This window comes from Crinia signifera, chromosome 1 (genome assembly GCF_055691185.1).
Source record: "Crinia signifera chromosome 1, ASM5569118v1, whole genome shotgun sequence".
Classification (NCBI taxonomy): Eukaryota; Metazoa; Chordata; class Amphibia; order Anura; family Myobatrachidae; genus Crinia; species Crinia signifera.
In genome coordinates this window covers 333,607,144-333,627,849 of record NC_139217.1, presented here as the reverse complement: position 1 = coordinate 333,627,849, position 20,706 = coordinate 333,607,144, and the positions used below count along the sequence as shown (strand labels likewise).

The window sequence follows — 20,706 nt, the reverse complement described above, 5'->3', positions numbered from 1 at the left end:
TTTACACAAAAATGCAGTTCTGGCTCAAAATTTTTCATTTTCAGAAGGTATGAAGGAGAAAAAGCACCCCAAAATCTGTGCCCCAATTTCTCCCGAGTACGGCAATGCCTCACATGTGACCAAAAAATACCAGTTGGGTGCATGGCAGGACTCAGAAGGGAAGGAGTGATTTTTGGATTTTGCAGCTCAGATTCTGGTGGAATGAATGGTGGGTGCTATGTTGCACCAATACAGTGGAACCCCCCCACAAGTCACCCCATTTTGCAAAGTACACCCCTCAGGGAATTCATCTAGGGGTATAGTGTACATTTCAAACCCCCAGGGGTTTCACCAATTTTGATACAAGTGGGCAGTGAAAATGAAAAATTACATTTTTTTACACAAAAATGCAGTTCTGGCTCACAATTTTTCATTTTCAGAAGGTATGAAGGAGAAAAAGCACCCCAAAATATGTGCCCCAATTTCTTCCGAGTACGGCAATGCCTCACATGTGACCAAAAAATACCAGTTGGGTGCATGGCAGGACTCAGAACGGAAGGAGTGATTTTTGGATTTTGCGGCTCAGATTCTGGTGGAATTTTGGTGGGTGCTATGTCGCATTAGCAAGACCCCCCAAGCACCAATACAGTGGAACCCCCCCACAAGTCACCCCATTTTGAAAACTACACCCCTCAGGGAATTCATCTAGGGGTATAGTGTACATTTAAAACCCCCAGGGGTTTCACCAATTTTGATACAAGTGGGCAGTGAAAAAGAAAAATTACATTTTTTACACAAAAATGCAGTTCTGGCTCAAAATTTTTCATTTTCAGAAGGTATGAAGGAGAAAAAGCACCCCAAAATCTGTGCCCCAATTTCTCCCGAGTACGGCAATGCCTCACATGTGACCAAAAAATACCAGTTGGGTGCATGGCAGGACTCAGAAGGGAAGGAGTGATTTTTGGATTTTGCAGCTCAGATTCTGGTGGAATTTTGGTGGGTGCTATGTCGCATTAGCAAGACCCCCCAAGCACCAATACAGTGGAACCCCCCCACAAGTCACCCCATTTTGAAAACTACACCCCTCAGGGAATTCATCTAGGGGTATAGTGTACATTTCAAACCCCCAGGGGTTTCACCAATTTTGATACAAGTGGGCAGTGAAAATGAAAAATTACATTTTTTTACACAAAAATGCAGTTCTGGCTCAAAATTTTTCATTTTCAGAAGGTATGAAGGAGAAAAAGCACCCCAAAATCTGTGCCCCAATATCTCCCGAGTACGGCAATGCCTCACATGTGACCAAAAAATACCAGTTGGGTGCATGGCAGGACTCAGAACGGAAGGAGTGATTTTTGGATTTTGCAGCACACATTCTGGTGGAATGAATGGTGGGTGCTATGTTGCACCAATACAGTGGAACCCCCCCACAAGTCACCCCATTTTGCAAAGTACACCCCTCAGGGAATTCATCTAGGGGTATAGTGTACATTTCAAACCCCCAGGGGTTTCACCAATTTTGATACAAGTGGGCAGTGAAAATGAAAAATTACATTTTTTTACACAAAAATGCAGTTCTGGCTCACAATTTTTCATTTTCAGAAGGTATGAAGGAGAAAAAGCACCCCAAAATATGTGCCCCAATTTCTTCCGAGTACGGCAATGCCTCACATGTGACCAAAAAATACCAGTTGGGTGCATGGCAGGACTCAGAACGGAAGGAGTGATTTTTGGATTTTGTGGCTCAGATTCTGGTGGAATTTTGGTGGGTGCTATGTCGCATTAGCAAGACCCCCCAAGCACCAATACAGTGGAACCCCCCCACAAGTCACCCCATTTTGCAAACTACACCCCTCAGGGAATTCATCTAGGGGTATAGTGTACATTTCAAACCCCCAGGGGTTTCACCAATTTTGATACAAGTGGGCAGTGAACATGAAAAATTACATTTTTTACACAAAAATGCAGTTCTGGCTCAAAATTTTTCATTTTCAGAAGATATGAAGGAGAAAAAGCACCCCAAAATCTGTGCCCCAATTTCTCCCGAGTACGGCAATGCCTCACATGTGACCAAAAAATACCAGTTGGGTGCATGGCAGGACTCAAAAGGGAAGGAGTGATTTTTGGATTTTGCAGCTCAGATTCTGGTGGAATTTTGGTGGGTGCTATGTCGCATTAGCAAGACCCCCCAAGCACCAATACAGTAGAACCCCCCCACAAGTGACCCCATTTTGCAAACTACACCCCTCAGGGAATTCATCTAGGGGTATAGTGTACATTTAAAACCCCCAGGGGTTTCACCAATTTTGATACAAGTGGGCAGTGAAAAAGAAAAATTACATTTTTTACACAAAAATGCAGTTCTGGCTCAAAATTTTTCATTTTCAGAAGGTATGAAGGAGAAAAAGCACCCCAAAATCTGTGCCCCAATATCTCCCGAGTACGGCAATGCCTCACATGTGACCAAAAAATACCAGTTGGGTGCATGGCAGGACTCAGAAGGGAAGGAGTGATTTTTGGATTTTGCGGCTCAGATTCTGGTGGAATGAATGGTGGGTGCTATGTGGCATTAGCAAGACCCCCGAAGCACGGTGAAATTATGAACCTAATATTCCATAGATGTGTGGTATAATTTAAAACACTCCTTTATACATAGGCCGGGTTTGTCGGGGCAAGTGTCACACTGGAAAATAGTTTGCTTTCTTATTCCCTTTTTATAGCAAACTTTGCACCTTTTTTGTGTCCTGCCCTTTTTTCCAGTGGAGGGGATTTCATCAGGAAAATGCTGCCCTGGTACAATACGGGGGCCAGTACTAGAAGTACTGGGGCCCTCTGCCTGCTGGTTCCCAAATATTAGGCCCTTTATGACTTCCTCTTGAAAGTGCATAAATGTCCCCCTCTGGCCGGTAGAACGGAATAGCACGTAAGCGTTATACAGTGCCATCTGGATGATATACACGGCCACCTTCTTGTACCAGATTTTTGTTTTCCGCAGGGCACTGTACGGCTTCAGTACCTGATCTGAAAGATCCACTCCGCCCATGTACCTATTGTAATCCAGGATACAATTAGGTTTTGAGGTGTGGGTACTGGTACCTCGTACAGGGACGGAGGTGGTACTGTCTCCGTGAATTGTTGTCAGTATAAGGACATCCCTCTTGTCCTTATATTTGACCAACAACATATTTTCGGTGCATATTCCCCTGCTTTCACCCCTTCTCATTACTTGGGCAATGTGCGTTTTTGGGAGGCCTCTTTGGTTCTTGCGCACAGTACCGCAAGCTGCTGTACCTCTTGAACCAAGGGCCTTAAACAGGGGGATGCTAGTGTAAAAGTTATCCACATAGAGGTGATAACCTTTATCCAGGAAGGGGTGCACTAAATCCCAGACAATTTTCCCACTAACACCTACGAGGGAGGGGGGGCATTCTGGCGGTTGAATTCTTGAATCCTTCCCTTCATAAACCCTAAACCTGTGGGTGTACCCTGAGGTGCTTTCACACAGCTTATACATTTTTATGCCATACCTTGCCCTCTTACTGGGAAGGTACTGGCGGAATTTAACCCTTCCTTTAAAATGTATAAGGGACTCGTCGATACAAATAAATTTTTCAGGGATGTACACCTCTTCAAATTTGGCACTGAAATGATCAATGACCGGCCTGACTTTGAATAGCCGGTCAAAGGTGGGATCATCTCTGGGTGGGCACTGTGCATTATCGGTGTAATGTATGAATTTAAGAATTGTCTCAAATCGAGTCCGGGGCATGGCCATACGGTAAAATGGAGTACTGTACAGAACATCTGTACTCCAATATTGCCTAATTTCTGGCTTTTTTACTATGCCCATATGAAACACCAGACCCCAAAACGTCATCATCTCTACTGCATCTACAGGGGTCCACCTAGCAAATGATGACGTGGGGTTTTGAGCAATAAACTGCTGGGCATATAAATTAGTTTGGTCCACCATTAAATTTATAAAATCATCAGAGAAAAATAATTTGAAAAAGTCAATTTCTCTGAGACCTGTGGAATCAAATTGGATTCCTGGCATGCCCAAAAACTCAGGAACCTGGGGCTCAAAATTGTCTGGTGGTGGGGTCCATACTAGATCAATTATTGGGGGGGGAATCTCAGCTGATCTACGGGGGCGTCTTTGAGGGGGTCCCTCATCAGCAGAGGAGGAAGAGGAGCTTAAGGCAAATCCTTCAAATTCCCCGCTTGCATCACTGCCTGTGTCAGAGTCAGAAGCAAGCATGGCATATGCCTCCTCCACTGAATACATTCTCCTGGATGATTGGGAGGACATTTGGGAGGACATTTGGGAGGACATTTGGGATGCCATTTTTATTTTTGTGTTACCGGTAGTGAAATGTTTCAACACGTGTATAGTGTAGGGGGGGGCACAAACTTTATTTCAATCCGGGGGGTATGTAGTGTGTAGTGTGTATGTGGTGCAGAAAAAAAAAAAAATGCTTTATACCAATAAAAAAAAAAAAAATGAAGGGGTTAAAAAAAAAAAAAAATGAAGGGGTTAAAAAAAAAAAAAGGAAGGGGTTAAAAAAAAAAAAGGTCCTGCGCCAAAAATTGAGCACAGATGTTGGTCAGTAACGTCTGTCACTGAACAGCGCTCAAAGGCAACAGGAATTTGATCAAAAAAAAAAAAAAAATAGATCAACCCTGTGCCGAAAGAGATGATCAGTGATGTACGTCACTGATCAGCGCACAGCGGCCACAGGACACCCACAAAATCACAGTGTGTGTAAAAAAAAAAATTAAAAAAATACCCCACAGCACACACACAAAAAAAAAAGGTGATCAGTGATGCGACACTGATTACCAGTGAGGTGCAGCAGGTGCACAACCTTTGGTGCAACTGACAGGTATATATAAAAAAAAAAACCTCTGTACCCCCAAAAAAGTTGCTGATCACCTCAGATATAGTGATCAGCACAAAAGGCGGGGACAGCAGACACAAAATTTAGCACTCTCTATCACTATCTCTCTCTATCTCTCTATCTCTCACTATCTAACACTATCTAACACTCTATGACACTGCAGCAGCAGCACTCACAGGTATATCTATATATAAAAAAAAACCTGCGCCCCCAAAAAGTTACTGATCAGTTAATTTATACTGATCAGCACAAAAGGAGGGGGCAGCAGTCAGTTATATAAAAAATAGTAGCACAATCTGTCACTATCTCTCTCTATCTCTCTCTATCTCTCTCTCTCTCTATCTCTCTATAACTATCACACTGCAGCAGCACAAAATATAGCACTCTGTCAGTAGGCCTCTCTCTCTATCTCTCTCTCTATCTCTCTCTCTCTATCTATAACTATATCACACTGCAGCAGCACAAAATATAGCACTCTCTGACACTATCTCTCTCTCTATCTCTCTCTATCTCTCTCTATCTCTCTCTATCTCTCTCTCTCTATCTCTCTCTATCTATCTCTATCTATCTCTCTCTATCTATCTCTATCTATCTCTCTATCTATCTAGCTAATACTAATACAGTGCAGCAGCACAATATCACAGTATGGCACAATTATTGCACAGGATCCAGGAAGCAATCAGCAGCGATCAGGTAAGTATTGCAGCAAGTATTTCTGGTCAGTATGGCGGCAGGGGGGTACGGTGACCGCACTGCACGCTTTCCAGACCGGAATGGCGTCTGCAGTGCAGTCACCGTTAGTTTAAATCTCCCTCCTTGGCTGTGATTGGTCCGTCGGTCCGACGGACCAATCACGGCCTTTGGGGGCGGGCGGGGTGAGGTGGGGTGACACCAGTGTCACCCTTACACCCCGCGGTGATTGGTGCTGTACTTTACAGCACCAATCACCTCTGATCCCGTGTCACCGGCGAACGTTATTCGCCGGTGACACAGGAAAACGCTGTGAATGGCTGTTCACACTGAACAGCCAATCACAGCGATCGCCGACGGGGGGGCGGCATCGCAGCCCCCCCGGGGCATGCACGGACATGTCTGCTGTCAGGGACAGCAGACATGTTGAAACTGTCACCGCGTCTATAGACGCGGTGACAGTTTAAATCCATGACGTACATTTACGCCATGTGTCGGGAAGTGCTTCCCGACCATGACGTAAATGTACGTCAAATGTCGGGAAGGGGTTAAGCTTGGTGCAGTGATAAAATGAAGGTGATAAAGCACCAGTGTTACGTAAAGTCTGTTTTATGGGCCAGAGCTTATGAATGATTGGAAATCTGGGTGGTCTGATTATTTACGTCCCTCTAGAACAAGTATTCAGCTTTTCCCCAATTAGCCGCCAGCCGCATGTGCTCTATTCATCACTGCTCTTTGCAAAAACGTATCTCTATAAAGATTAGTGGCCGTGCTGGGGGAGGTAAAGACCCGACTGGCTGCAGCTATTAAGTATTGGAACAACATATTTCATTTGCCCATTTTCCAGGTAAATCCCAATTGTAGGGTAGCTTGTCCGGCCTGATGTCCACTAGGGAAGAGTGACCGCATGACATCTGAAACATGCTGGTGCCAACAGCATTATCAGACACACAGGCCATAGTAGCCATATACACCATTCACAAGGATGCAGGAGAGGGATATGAAAACATATCGGCTGCGTTAATGCCGTCACATAGTAAAAGTGGCTAGCTCCATGTTTAGCTTGATAAATAGCGCTACACCACAGTCCCCATTAAAAAGTGGGACTGTGATCTGCTGCTATAGGGGTAGATGTATGAAGCAGTGATAAAGGAGGAGAAGTGAGCTAGAGGAGAAGTGGTCCATGGCAACCAATCAGCTGCTCTGTATAATTTTACTTCAGTGCTGATTGGTTGCCATGGGATACTTCTTCTCTGGCTCACTTCTACCTTATCACTGCTTCATCTACCCCATAGTTAGCCTAATTTAAGCGATATCACTGGTATCTCTGTGATAGGCTCTTATTAAATACTGTAGCTCCAATACCGCACACATGCAGAAACTGCTATTTGGTAGAAAAGGTCTCTTTGTGACTAGTTAGGTTAAATCAATGACGACCATAAAAGGTGAATTTATCCTTTAAAATAAATGAGCTTTCAAAACACATACTGTAAAGGTCACATGCTGCACAGTTATAAATACACCTGTTACATGTAAATCATTAAGTTACATTTTTTCTTACATCTTGTTACAAGCAGGCAATGGAGGTTTAAAGGCATTTCACTTTTAAGACACTGTAGTTTACTGCATTACTTACAGTAGTGCCTAAAACACCTACTGTCTGGGAATCCTATTCACCTTTCCCGTAACTGTTACCCGATGTTGTATTATAACCATCTAAAACAAAAAGAGATTCGCAAACCACAGGTTCAAAAAGCTGATTCATAGTTATTCTGGTCCTGAACTCAAACACAGCTTATGAGCCCCCTTCTGTAAACAATGGCATCAATTCAGCTCCGGCAAGCAATGAGAGATGAGGAAGGAGACTAATCCTGGCCCCTGACTAGGATTCATCATTACTCACCTTTAAACTCCCACTGGGGGATGGAAGAAACAATTCCACCTTCTGTTTGTTTTTCACATACAGGGAGTATAAGCGCAACTGTTCCTCCTAGAAGAATAAATGAGACAGCACAAGTGATGTCATCATTTTTCAGCTGCTGGTAAATGTGTCATACTGTATGCCAATACAGAAAAGATAAATGATGGCATAGACGTATTAGAGACAAATTGTGTGAAAGCAGCTGCGGGTATTACATATACAAAGGTCATAAACAGCATGGGCTCACATGTTGCAGGAAGCAGTATGAGACATTGAGGGGATGAGACACACAGTTCTGCAGATCTCTTAGGAAATAAGTGTGGAAGTTAAGGAGCTGCTCCAGGTTCCCTCTTAGTGCCAGGCCAGCCGGACACGACCCTCTGACCTCCAGAGACCGCCGCAAAGACTGCACGTAACTCCGCTCAGAGCACAGGAGGTCTAACAGTAAGCGTTGTGGAGACCTGATAGGAACACAATCAACACAGTACAATTAAATTGGGCATTATGGGAGCAAAACTATATTACATGGAAAATACCAGAAAAACATGATTCCGTAACTGCTTGGTGAGGTAACAATGTCTGATTAATTATTAGTCCAATATGATAAAACATTTGTTAGGAAATTAGGGAATCTTGGAAATATCGCATGCTGACATATAACAAAGCATGGTAAGTTTTGTTGAATTGTGGCCATATGAGAATTGAGGCCATGAGCCCTGCATTCTCTGTGCCAAATGAATAGGGACCATTGGCAAGCTGGGCCTGACTGGCTCCCTGCAGCAAGCAGGGTGGGGCTTGTAGTGTGGATGTCCTTAATAGAGATACAGTATAGGGCCTCATTCTGGTTGGTTGCACTGCAGGTGGGGCTAATGTATGTGTTCAAACAGAAATCTAAATTGCAGTGCAAAAATAAAGCAGCCAGTATTTACCCTGCACAGAAACAAAATAATTCACCCAAATGTAACTCTATTTGGGCATGTTACATCAGCCCCAACTGCAGTGCAGCCTGTTTTTTATCACTAAAGAAGGAGTTTTCTTTTGCAAACCAACCAGAATCACCCCCATATTACCATATATGTGCCCAAAATATGAAGAGCTACAATTTGTTTTTCATAAAGCAATTATAATGGATATATAACGACTGAATCATTTATTCTGCAACAAAACAATCACAAACTGCCGCAAAAGCTAATACCACTTTTACACCAGAACTGCTGGGTCGCAGCCAGGTTTTTGGACTCTGCTCCAACCCGGATGCAACCAGGCAGTTGTTCCCTTTTACACTGGCATCCCCCGAGGCTAGCGAAGGTGGACCCTGAGCTGGCACTTGGAGATGACATCATCTCCAAGCACCGGGAAACCCGCCAGCTGGGACCCCGACCATCACCAACACAGACCATCACGCTGGGTGCAAGCCCAGCACTCGGGAAAGCTGCTGGGCTGCCTCCAGCCTCCGGGTATCTGATTACCATGGGCTACAGCACTGTTTCTGTTCTTCATTTTTGTGTTCCCTTTGCATTTGAATGTGTAAAATTCTCAGTCCCTGATAAATCTGCACTAGGTTACAAAAATATAATTTGCTTGGCAAATCTCCACACCTCTATTGTTACTCTATACCATTTTTATTCTCTACAACCACCACCAACATGGAGGATATCACTGGAATAATTCCTCAAGTGGTCGATCTGCGGTAATTATATTCACCCACTTTACAGAGTGACCATTTATTGGAGTTACTCCTCTGTAGACATTATTGGCGGCAACTTTAAATAACATTTTTATGTTTTTTTATCAACATTAACTATTGTTCAGAAATATCTAGTTTGTGTACAGTGCTACTTCTGTCTTTTTTCTTGTGTTTTGTTTTAGAGGTGCTACTCTGCCCTCTTAAGTAACTGCTTTCGGCACACACCCCACACCAGCACCCGGTCAGTTGCCCAGGCAACAACCCCCCCTTGGGCTAGGAAATCCCTATGTTTCCAATTTATTGTGTAACAAAATAATTTAATGTTAAGTTACAAAAAGCTGATTTTCCATCTTTTAAATGTTGAGGACACTGTCCGGATGTTCCACAATAAATGATAGCTGCTGTTTAATGAATTTATGTAAAAGGTGTTGCCCTATTTTTAGTAGAGCGTGTACAGGGATGTAAAAAATGTGTACTGTATCTAATAGAAGAGCACCAGCAATCTGAAAAGGCAGAACGGGATATGTGTAGTCAGACCACAAACAAAGAGGAATCTGGAAGCAATCTGACATGAGCACCTCACATTACCATACTCGTCATCGCATGCAGGCCTACTCCGGATGGTAAAAATAAAGGAAACCCCATAAACCACAATGTCTTTCATTCACCTCTTCACTAGGGACATTAAACTAAAACATTCAAGCTTTGTGCAGCTAACACATGTAGACAGCACAGGCCCTTCTGTTAACTCTTCCTTGCAGTCACTCTACTCTATCGCAGCTTGTATCTCTGAACATTGCACAAAAAAATGCCTAAGACATACAATACTGTACATGGACATGCACTTACAATGCTCAAAGAGAAAAATAACAGTAAAAAACAAAACAAATATAGCTTTAGTGACATTTCTTATTGTGAATTTAAGGGGTATTTCCCGACGGGGGAAATAGCAGCGGGACCCTATTCAATGCTGTCTTGAACAGGGATCTCGGCAGATCGGGCCCGACATTAGGAGTCGGGTCCATTCTGCCGAGAACGGCCGTGGCTTGTGGTGCTCCCGGCCACAGCTCGACGATCCATGGCCGTATCTCGTGGCCATGCCCCCTTTTCGCCATTCGGCAGGCAGGACTTTGAATCCCGCCTGCCGATTCTTCATCAAGCCAGCCGAGAACAGGACAGGGTCACAACTGTCGGGCCAGCCCAACAGTCGTGACCTGGGATTGAATATCCCCCTAAATTTGGTGATACTTTAACAAGGGATATTGTGGGTTATTGTTCAACTGTACTTGCAGTAAAAATGTATATTAATCCACATTGCCCAACCAGAAATGAGCTTTGATAAGCATAGTGCAAGTACATATGTATTAGTGGTGACCATAGGCTGCTGCAAAATTTCTGAGAGTTTAATGACAATCAGAACAAATATGTCAGAGTTGTAATGTCATCTAGTAAGAAGCACTCACCTCCTTCCCTCTGGTCTTGGAATTCCTCCCCAAGGAGCATCTGGTCCTCTCCCATCACCTCTACTAAGCACATGACCTCTAGGTGGACTGCAGGTACGGTCAGCAAGTTCCCGACTGCTAACTTCTAGACCACGGATCCTAACGCCAACCTCTAACCTGCGACCTTCTGGCTCCACACCTGGCACATGGCACGCCTCTAATCTTCGTGTCTGTAGAAAGCAGCAATGTGGTTAGTACTAAATATTCTCTCAGAATGGGGCACATTTATTCAGCCCTAACAAGAGATAAATGCAAGGGTGATAAAGAGAGATAACCGTCCAGCCAATCACCTGCTAACTGCCACGTTACAGCCTGTGTTTGAAAAAAGTCAGTTAACAGGTGATTGGCTGGATGTTTATGTTCCTTGTTAAGGCTTAATACATCTGCCCCTAAGATACGTCATTGTGATTGTCATCTTGTGCAAGAGTTCAAATGACCATTAAATTGACCCTAAATGGATTTTAGGAACAAAGGATATCAATGTATCTACAGCTGTCGGCACATGTCGGCTCAAAAACAGTGAAAAACCCCATGTCAACTGTTTGACTGTCGACCTAATGCATATATCAACCTAGACACCTGTCAACCGTGTCCCATGTCGACCTAGATACCTGTCAACCTTCCAGTATGTCAATCCAACGGTGTAGACCTAATGACTGTCAACCATCCTATGGTCGACCCATCGACCGATCATATCCCGTTTGTCCCCCCTTTCCTTTCACTGCTCCAAGCTATACTGTACATACTGAAACATTTTAGTCTTTCTGGGTAAGTTTTGTGATGTACTGTAGGACAGTGATGTCTATAACCTTCACACTCCAGCTGTTGTTGAACTATACATCCCAGCATGCCCTGCTACAGTTTTACTATTTGGCCATGCTAAAACTGATGCAGGGCATCCTTGGATTTGTAGTTCAACAACAGCTGGAGTGTCAAGGTTAGCCATCACTGTAATAGAGGGTACACACAGTGACATATGCATTTGTTTTCTATTCGATTTTGCTTATAGAAGCAATATCGAATATACATTGAATTGAAATCGAATGCATATCGAATGCTTTGAGCAGCATTCGAGGCAGATTCGATCCCAATGTGCGTTCACGCATAGTGGAAACGGAAAGAAAAATAGTGTTGCCAGGCAAGACTATATAGTAGAAATCAAATGGTATATCGAATCGAATGCCAGATTGAATCGAACTGCATATTCAAATCTAATCGAATGCCATGCATATGCACCTTTAGTCGATATTGGCAGTAGCGGGACCTGGCAGGAGGGGTCCGTCATCAGCAAGTGCATACACACTTGCTGCACATGATGGTGGGGGGAACGACGTCATGCTGCAGCATGGTTGTCCTTAGCTATGTCCTCTCTCATCCGAACATGCTTGGAAGAGGGAGGGGGTCGTTACCGATGCACAGCGTACACACTGGATGATATTATGCACAATATTGTTCAGAAAGCCCTTTCTGAATGATATTATGACCAATATCATCTAGTGTGTATGTTTAGTAAAGTATAGATAAGCTATATCTATGGCCTCTCCTTTATCTATTCCTTTAGTCACCAAGTAAAAAACCCAGTAAAAAAAGCCAATAAGATGTGTCTGACTTGATCTCCAACCAAATAATAAATATACCAACCAATCAGCTCCTACCTGGCATGCTACAGGATATGTTTGGAAAACTGACAGGTGCTGATTTGTTGGTAATTTATCTCTCTCTGCTTTATCACTCTCCAAGGTTAAGTACAACTGCCCAAGAGAGGCTAACTAAATGCTTCTCTCTTGAAGTCATGTGGATGTGGAATCAAAAGAGTGGGTCAATCTCTCATAGCAACCATGTGCCTCTAGCTAACATTTTTAGGGGTAAGATCGTTATGTGCAAGGTGATAATGCTACAGCCAATCAGCTTGTAACTGACCATTTACATATTGAAGCTGATTTGTGCATTATCACCTTGCCCATAAAGTTCTTTATAGGGATAGATTCCACTTTTCCAAGCTTCATACATTTACCAGAGCGGTGTAAGAAATTACAGAAGCTGATGAGTTGCTGAGAGCAACTTCTCCAATTGATCTCTTTTTACGGTGTGATACATCTCCCGCAGGTGTGATGTATCGAACAAATGACAATAAAAAATACTATTTATTAGTCAACCTAATGGTACACACCCCCATATATTTTGTAATTTCTCTAGCACAGGCTGTAAAATGTCAGAAGTTGACTGGTTGCCATGGGCAACTTCTTCACTTTATTTTTCTGTGAAGTTTCATATATCACCCAGTAGGCTGTATATTTTGTAGTTTACCTCTCCATGGATATCTGTTCCCTTATTTCCATGCCTTGGTGGATCAAGCAGACTCTGAGAATCCTATAAGATAGACATGAAACATTCACCATAAATAACCTGGAATATCAGCCATTTATCAGCCATTTTATCGTGTAATGACAATTTAAGTCAATACTGATTTGGGCATTGAATCTGGCTGTAGATAGGAATAGGCCATAAAAAAGGCAAAAAGAACAATAAATGAACTACATATTGGGGTAGAAAAATAAACATGTGGTACTTCTGCATGTGATGTTTCGCATGTGATCCCTGCTCCCGGCCGCTGGGAGGGGGTCCGACCTGCAGATCGTATGTGCTACGATCCAATGCGCACTGGACTGCACATCGGATCAGACTGGATGTCACACATGCTATTTGGGCCAATTTTAAACGATTTCTCACCAGAATCGGGTAAAATTGAGCCCAAATCTCATAGTGTATGGGAGCCTTAACATCAGTTTTTAACAAAATCCTCTTTTATCTACTTAAGAGCCTGAATTCAGAAATACACGCAAATGTGATATTCTATGGAATTAAGATTGTCAGACTGGGCAAATGCTGCTTTCGCATTATCAAGGTGTCAGCTGCAAACCTGCACGCAATGAGGATTCCATCGCAAGTCAACATTTGAGGGTGTTAGCGGGGAGTGGTTGTAAAAATTCAGACGTGTCATGTTTTCGGGCGCGTATCTGACAGCAGTTGCGCGATCTAACATTCAAAAACATGATGACGGTGTGACTACTGCCTGGCCCAGTCTCCATAGAAATTGGCCTACCTTAAGCCCTATGTTCCTGGTTCTTGCTTATAGGCGGCGTATGTGTATGCTATTGTGAATGAGTTGCAATAGCTCCAGGGTACATCTATATTAATTTCTGGGTGGCAACTTCATTTGCTTATAGTGGACGGGATGCTCTAACATCCGTGCCCACACATCGCCGGCTACTGCAGACATAATCATCGCATATGCACTAATCTATGTGATAATTATGGTAAAGGACAGCTGCGTCAAGAGCTGTCCTTTGCGCTGTGGCCTGCGATGTGCAGCGGGTCCTGGCGGCTCTTCAGCGGCTCCCCCCTCCCTTCCTTACCCAGCCAGATGCTGCTGCTGTGGGGCAGGCTCTCTTCCTCCTCCCTGCACCCAGAAGAGAATTTACAGTTCAGGGAGGAGGTGGTCAATGGTCCGGGCAGCATGGTGGGGGGTCAGCAGGAGTCCGTGCGGGGCGGCGGGGGGTCTGTTCGGTGTGGCAGTGGGTCGCGGTAGAAGCCCCTAGGCTTTTATGGGGTATCGCCAGCTTTTGCTGGCGGTGCCCCCCGTTGCGGTAACAAGGCGGTGGGTCTTTAGTGCATCCCACAATGCGGTAAAAACCCTGAAAACGGGGTTTTTACCGCATTTTTGTTTTGAGAATCCTGCCCATTAGCAGTTGTTTTGAGGAAGAAAATTGCAATTGAAGCTGCATTAGCATACTTCCCTGAATCAGCCCTTTGTCTAAAACATATCTAAACTCAGGGCCACAATCAGTGGTGTATTTATAATGGGTGCAATGTGCGCAGTGCACACGGGCCCCTGAGTCCCATGGGGGCCCACGCCTGCAGAATTCCCCAGAAAAATGGCCACCATGCCATTGGCCCATCCACGTACCCATGGAACATCCAGCATTTTTATGGAGATGCTGATAAAACGCTCCCATCCCTCCATACTCACTGCACGGTAAGTGTGTAACTTGCCACGGACGTTCACTGTTGGGGTTTGAACAAGTGCAGAAATGGGCATGCGCAAAACCCGACCATTGGGGCAGGGACCAAATTTGAATCCTGAATCGGCGCCTAAAAAAAGGTGCTGGACCATCAGGTGATTTTGAAACAATCCCCAGCAGTAGACACAGAATACTGTAGGTAGCCAGTTGATGCTGTCAGAAAGACATTCATTTGGCTTAATAGAAATCAAAATGCGGAAGCTGAAAGTGCCTGAAGAGTGGTAACGTAAGCTCCGTACATGATATGCAATAAAAGCAGATGATATGCAAGATAACTATATCGTTAACGATATTATCGTGCATATCGTTCAGTGTGTGCGAACAATAACAAGATGGAATGAGAATTCCACCAATGTCTGCAGGGGCGGGTGGCTGTCCCTGTCTTCATCCCAGCGCTGGCAAATAAAAGTCAGTTGAGACTGACTTTTATTTGTGAAGGCAGGACAAATCATTCTCATGGTTCCCCTCATGAGATGGGATGTGTTCTTGTACACATCCCCTCATATGCTTCAGAGGAGATTCGGCGGCGGAAAGGGGGGCGTGTATTGAGCCGGGTGGCATCTCAGGTGCTCGGTAAGCTGTGATGCAGTGGGGAGTGGGGGAGACATGCTGTGACGTGGAGCGAGCTGCATGGGGAAAGACGAGTGGAGTCAGAAGTCGCTCTGCGGTCAAAAATTAGTGGTGCTCCCAGGCAAGATAAATGGAGGATGAACTGGGGAAAACAGGGAGAAGGTAGCCAGCTGTGTGTGTGTGTGGGTGTGTTTCACGGTGTGCAGGGGGTACCATCGATAATCCGGCAAAACGGATTATCCAGCAGAGTACTGGAAAAGATTTGTTTGCTTTCTGTTACAGAATATAAAAACAAACATTGTAAAGTACTTTCTGCCTAATAAAAGCGCATTTGCATGGAATTAAAAAAAAATGAATGATTTCCCTCAACACTTTTTAATCATACCCGATGTCTTTTGCCCTCTCTATTCATCCACTATTGTTACAGAGCAGAGTGTACTGATACTATGGTAAATCACTATTATGCAAACCATGTAATTGCTCTTCCTATGCAGCTCAGATGTACATCCAATACCACTGTGGGATGCAATCATTTTGAAACTGGAGGGTAATATTTGTACATATTTGGCGGGATGTATTAAAATACATTGCCGCCCACTGCGATGCCAGCACATATTTACTAACATATGCGTCTGACATCGCGGTGCGGTGACGGAGACCCCCGCGATACCTGTACTGTGGTGTGTCTCCGTCATCTCCCTGCCGCCTGCTTCCCCCCTTACGCCGGGGACAGCTAAGCAGGCTGTCCCCGGCGCCTCCTCCTCCCCCCTGCAGCCGGAAGGACGTCTGACTGCTTTACTAGGGGGAGGAAGGGCTTATCTTCCGGGTACAGGAGGACCTGGACCAGGTAAGCCAGAGGGAGGGGGAGAGGGGGGTCAGCGGGTTTGCGGCGGAGGCGTCGGGCAGCGAAAAGAAGCCCATAGGCTTCTATAGGGTATCACCACCCAAAGGTGGCGATACCCTACAATGTGGTATCGTGCAGGCAGCGTTTTAATACATAGGAAAATGCAGTAAAACAGGGGTTTTACCGCATTTTCCCCTTAGTACATCCTGCCATTTGGATCAAACACTGCAATAAAACATAAGATGGTATCAACGTCAGGAATATCATCTGTCAAAAAATGTTTGAATATATGTAAAATGTTGGCATATTTTGCTGTCTATTGTACGTGGCTGGATTGAAAAGTAATGCCTCCACGGCTTTAAGTTTTTTATTAGTAAACGCATTTGAATACTTTATTTTGTGCATGATAACTCAGTTTGGGCTAGATGTATCAAGCTTTAAAAAGTGATAAAATGGAGAGTGATAAACAGCCAGCCAATCAGCTCCTAACTGCCATGTTACAGGCTGGGTTTGAAAAATGACAGGTAGGAACTGATTGACTGGTTGTTTATCCCTCTCCCCTTTATCACTTTTTGAAGCTTGATACATCTGGCCCTTGATCCTCTATGTAATGCACTGTTCACTTTTCCGCATAGTCCCCATCTCTTTCCATGCATGAATGCCAATACTTGAATAGTCGGCCATACAAATCTTATTGTTCGATATTAACAATCTTAAAAAGTTATATTGCTGATACATATGACTGTTGATTTTATTCAAAACGCATATGAAATATCCCTACGCGTTTAATCTAATTAGGACTTCATCAGGGGTTTCTCAAGATTAAAAGGTACATTTGTGTAAAACTTCATAGTGGTACCAGGTTAGGGGGTTTCATCAAACAAAATTAGAAAAATTACCCATAAAGGGAATCTGAAGGTCTCTAAAATACTTTCCTAGTATGGGAATGGTCCAATGAATGATCATTGACAATATACAGTTGAAATTCGTCAGGATACAGTAATTGGATTTCACACCAGTGCCATGAAATCCGCAAGTACTTTTAGCTTTGTGTCTCCAGCCTCAGGGATTAGAGGGTGTCACACTAATATTTTATAAAACATACAAATTTAAAATAAATACCTCAATCGTTGTGATGCAAAAGTCTTGAGGTGCGAGCTGTGCCTCCAACTCCTGCAACTTCTTGTTGGACAGCTGGACAAGCCGATGTAGAGCCTCGTCTACTCTCTCATAAAGGTCAAAGGTTACCGGGTCATAAAGCCTGCCAAACACAACCCAAACAAAAGGCTCTAATTAAAGTTTCTCTGATTCCACCTTCTTAAGTTTAAGGTGTTTGGGTGTCTGGTATTACCTCAGATAAGGGGACTTCTGTAATTTTGCTACAAGAGTGCCTCCATCTCTTTGCAGTTTCTGGAGTCTCTCATCTGTCAGTGTGTCCCTCATAGCATCTTGGTGGTGAGAAATTAACCATTGAATGTCCTAAACGTTGACAAATGAAAGCAATTCATCCTTACTGATAAGCGATAAATTAACTTTAGTGCAAACCGAGTTTGTCGAGAACACAGGCAATTTTGCAGAGGTGTGTAGTTCCTGCAATATAACCTTTAAATAGCTTTTGCCATTCCTATATACAGTATAGGACTATTAATTAAATATTTTACAAATGGCCAATGTCCCCTCCCACCCAATGCTAGGCTGGTTTCTATTCTAGGGAAAATACAAGCAAAGAGTTTTTTTTGTTGTTATTATTATTATTATTATTTTTAGATTACACGGGCAGTGTGTAGTACATGTTTTGTCTCAGTGAGTAGTGTACGCTTTTGGTGCCATGCGATCCTATGCAATATTTCATTGTATAAGCACTCCTGTGCAGTTAACATGGACATCGATGTTCCTATGCAGAATAGCACACTAAGCTATTTGCTTAGTGGGTGCTCTGCTAGGAAACGAGTACCGAAACTGTAAATAAATAAAGAAATAAATAAAGTCAGTCTCAAGGCTAAATAGGATACTGACCTCAGTGACATCAGCTTCTACATCTTGAGTCACCTTTTCCAGTGAGTGAAGCACATCAGCGCATAAAGAATGGAGGCTGCTCAGAGACTGCATAAGGAAAAGAGGCCACAGATAAGAAATATATTAATATGGGGATGTTGTCATTAACATTTATTTATATAGCACCAGTACACTATTGTGCTTTACATTTAGGGAAAAACAGAAAACTATAATGCACAAAGAATTTTTTGCCTTACATGATAGCCAGCACCCGTTCGCAGATGCCCACTTACTGAGCAAGAGCGGGAGGTCCTGGGAGCAGCTGATGCAATACATGCTAGATTGTGCCAAATTATATATATATATAACATAACTCTTAATTTGAGATTATCACGCACTTTAAATGAAACCAAAGGTATATTGATTGCAATCAAGTTCTCTGAGTTTGGATGATAAAACGGAATGGGATCATTCGTCAGACTGCATTTAGGTCTACAGTCATTAGGTCGACCCCACTAGGTCGACTGGCAGGAAGGTCGACCTGACTTAAGGTCGACATGGGCCAAGGTCGACGAATTTGCATAAAGGTCGACATGAGGAAGGTCGACTGGTCATAAGGTTGACATGGGTTTTTCACTGTTTTTTTATCCGAATGTCGACACAGTCGACATGGACACAGTTGGCAATGAGAATCGGACCCTCGCTTCGCTCGCAATGCTTCGGGCACGGTGCCTCGCTGCGCTCGGCACACTATTTTATTCTCCCACCACGCCCTAGTGGATGGTAGGGCATGAAATACCGCCTGTCGGCACATGTCGGCTCAAAAAACAGTGAAAAACCCATGTCGACCTTATGACCAGTCGACCTTCCTCATGTCGACCTTTATGCAAATTCGACCTTAAGTCATGTCGACCTTGGCCCATGTCGACCTTAAGTCAGGTCGACCTTCCTGCCAGTCGACCTAGTGGGGTCGACCTAATGACTGTAGACCTAAGTTCATTCTAATAGATGACCGCATCCCGATAAAACAGGGTGATGTAGCCGTGAAATCTGAATAACTATTATTTTACACTTGTCATACAGCACAAGTAGCTTAAACAGGGGTTTAAAACAAAAGCTTTGATACAATAGGAGACAAGTGCCATGCTGTTAATAGCTTACAATATAGAGCTAGGAGCAATTGAAACACAAGGATAAGTTGAAGTGTAATGAACATGGGACTATTACATCTCTGCTATTCCAGGGTTATACAAGAACAGACATTCTAAGTTATGTCACTAGATGAGTAATATCTACATATGTGACATTGAGAAGCTTCTAGTGCCAGGCATTTTTTTGTCTCCAACAGAAGCATCTTAGTCACAACACAATGTGACTAGGATGCACTGGTGAATTGATATATACCATTTGTATAACAGTGTGTGACTGAGGGGGTTATTCTGGTTGATTCGCAAGGCTTGCAAATCCACCAAACCCCACCCTGCGAATGTCCGCCCACCCCCCTCCCCTTGCAATGTGGGTTCGCCCGCACAGGCTGTGAATGGATGTTTAGCATAAACATCCATTCGTATGCTGCGGGTAACCTCCCACATCTTTCAATGGTTGCCAACCATGGAAGGTACGCGCATATAAAAGTGACATTCAAGTCACTTCCATATGTGTGTATGCTGGAATGGATATGGGCGGGCAGCTGACATCCGGTGATGTCAGCTGCCCGCCCCCCACACCCATGTTACGGCCTCATTACCATGAGAACGCCCAGCGTTCTCATGGGAGCACCCATATGGTAATGGGGCAGCCCGGTCCCCCCGCCTCCCGCACGCTGTGTAGGGTGCATGCAGCCGGTGAACCAAAATGCACCTGAACAAGAATATCCCCCTGAGTCTCTGAATCTGTACACTAAGGATCTTATTCTGGTCCACACAGAACACTGCGAATTTTGGTGTGTGTGGATCAAACGTCAAATGGATGATTTGCATAATCATCCAGTCGCAGCCTTGGATGCGGGGGAGAAATCATTCGATGGACGGCGACCATCGAATGATTTCTCCAGTGCACGCAGATCAGAGACACCTCTATGGTATATCTGATCTACAAGCACTGATCGTGCAGCGGACCGATCTAATCAGAATAACCCCCTAAGTGCTACACTGTAGAAGTCACAGATTTTTTTCAAATACAAGTTCTGTTCTGCTCCATATACAGACACAGGGGCCCATTTATTATGGATTGCATATTCAATACAATCTGGATCGCATTGCAATATGTGATTGCATTGGTCACTAAGGACAAGGCCTCCAAAAGGAGCTGCCTCTGCGATGTGCTCTGCAGGCTGCTGTGGATGAGGTGCATGCGTAATCAGCTGGACTGCACTGCACAGTGGCCGCTTCCGGGGTGAGTTCCGGGGGAACCCTTTGCCCATCTGACAATACTCTGTGTGCCATTTTCAAATGTGAGGGCCAGTATGTGGAATGTTTAGGATTACGGTTATTGATAAATCGGGTAGCATCGCATTCCCATAGAAACCTGCATGCA

General features: G+C 44.0%; 1 protein-coding gene across 3 annotated transcripts in view; it reads right to left on the bottom strand.

Annotated features, from left to right (window-relative positions):
* ARHGEF40 (Rho guanine nucleotide exchange factor 40) overlaps positions 1–20,706 on the bottom strand; it is a 69,295-nt gene that overhangs the window by 28,520 nt on the left and 20,069 nt on the right. For all 3 annotated transcript variants that reach the window (XM_083145280.1, XM_083145278.1, XM_083145279.1), the window contains exons 9-15: positions 18,193–18,279; positions 17,528–17,655; positions 17,299–17,437; positions 12,988–13,050; positions 10,642–10,850; positions 7,739–7,952; positions 7,474–7,560 (exon numbers count right to left, since the gene is read on the bottom strand). In XM_083145280.1, the coding sequence (XP_083001406.1) occupies positions 7,474–7,560; positions 7,739–7,952; positions 10,642–10,850; positions 12,988–13,050; positions 17,299–17,437; positions 17,528–17,655; positions 18,193–18,279 (927 nt within the window). The remainder of the gene's footprint in view (positions 1–7,473; positions 7,561–7,738; positions 7,953–10,641; positions 10,851–12,987; positions 13,051–17,298; positions 17,438–17,527; positions 17,656–18,192; positions 18,280–20,706) is intronic.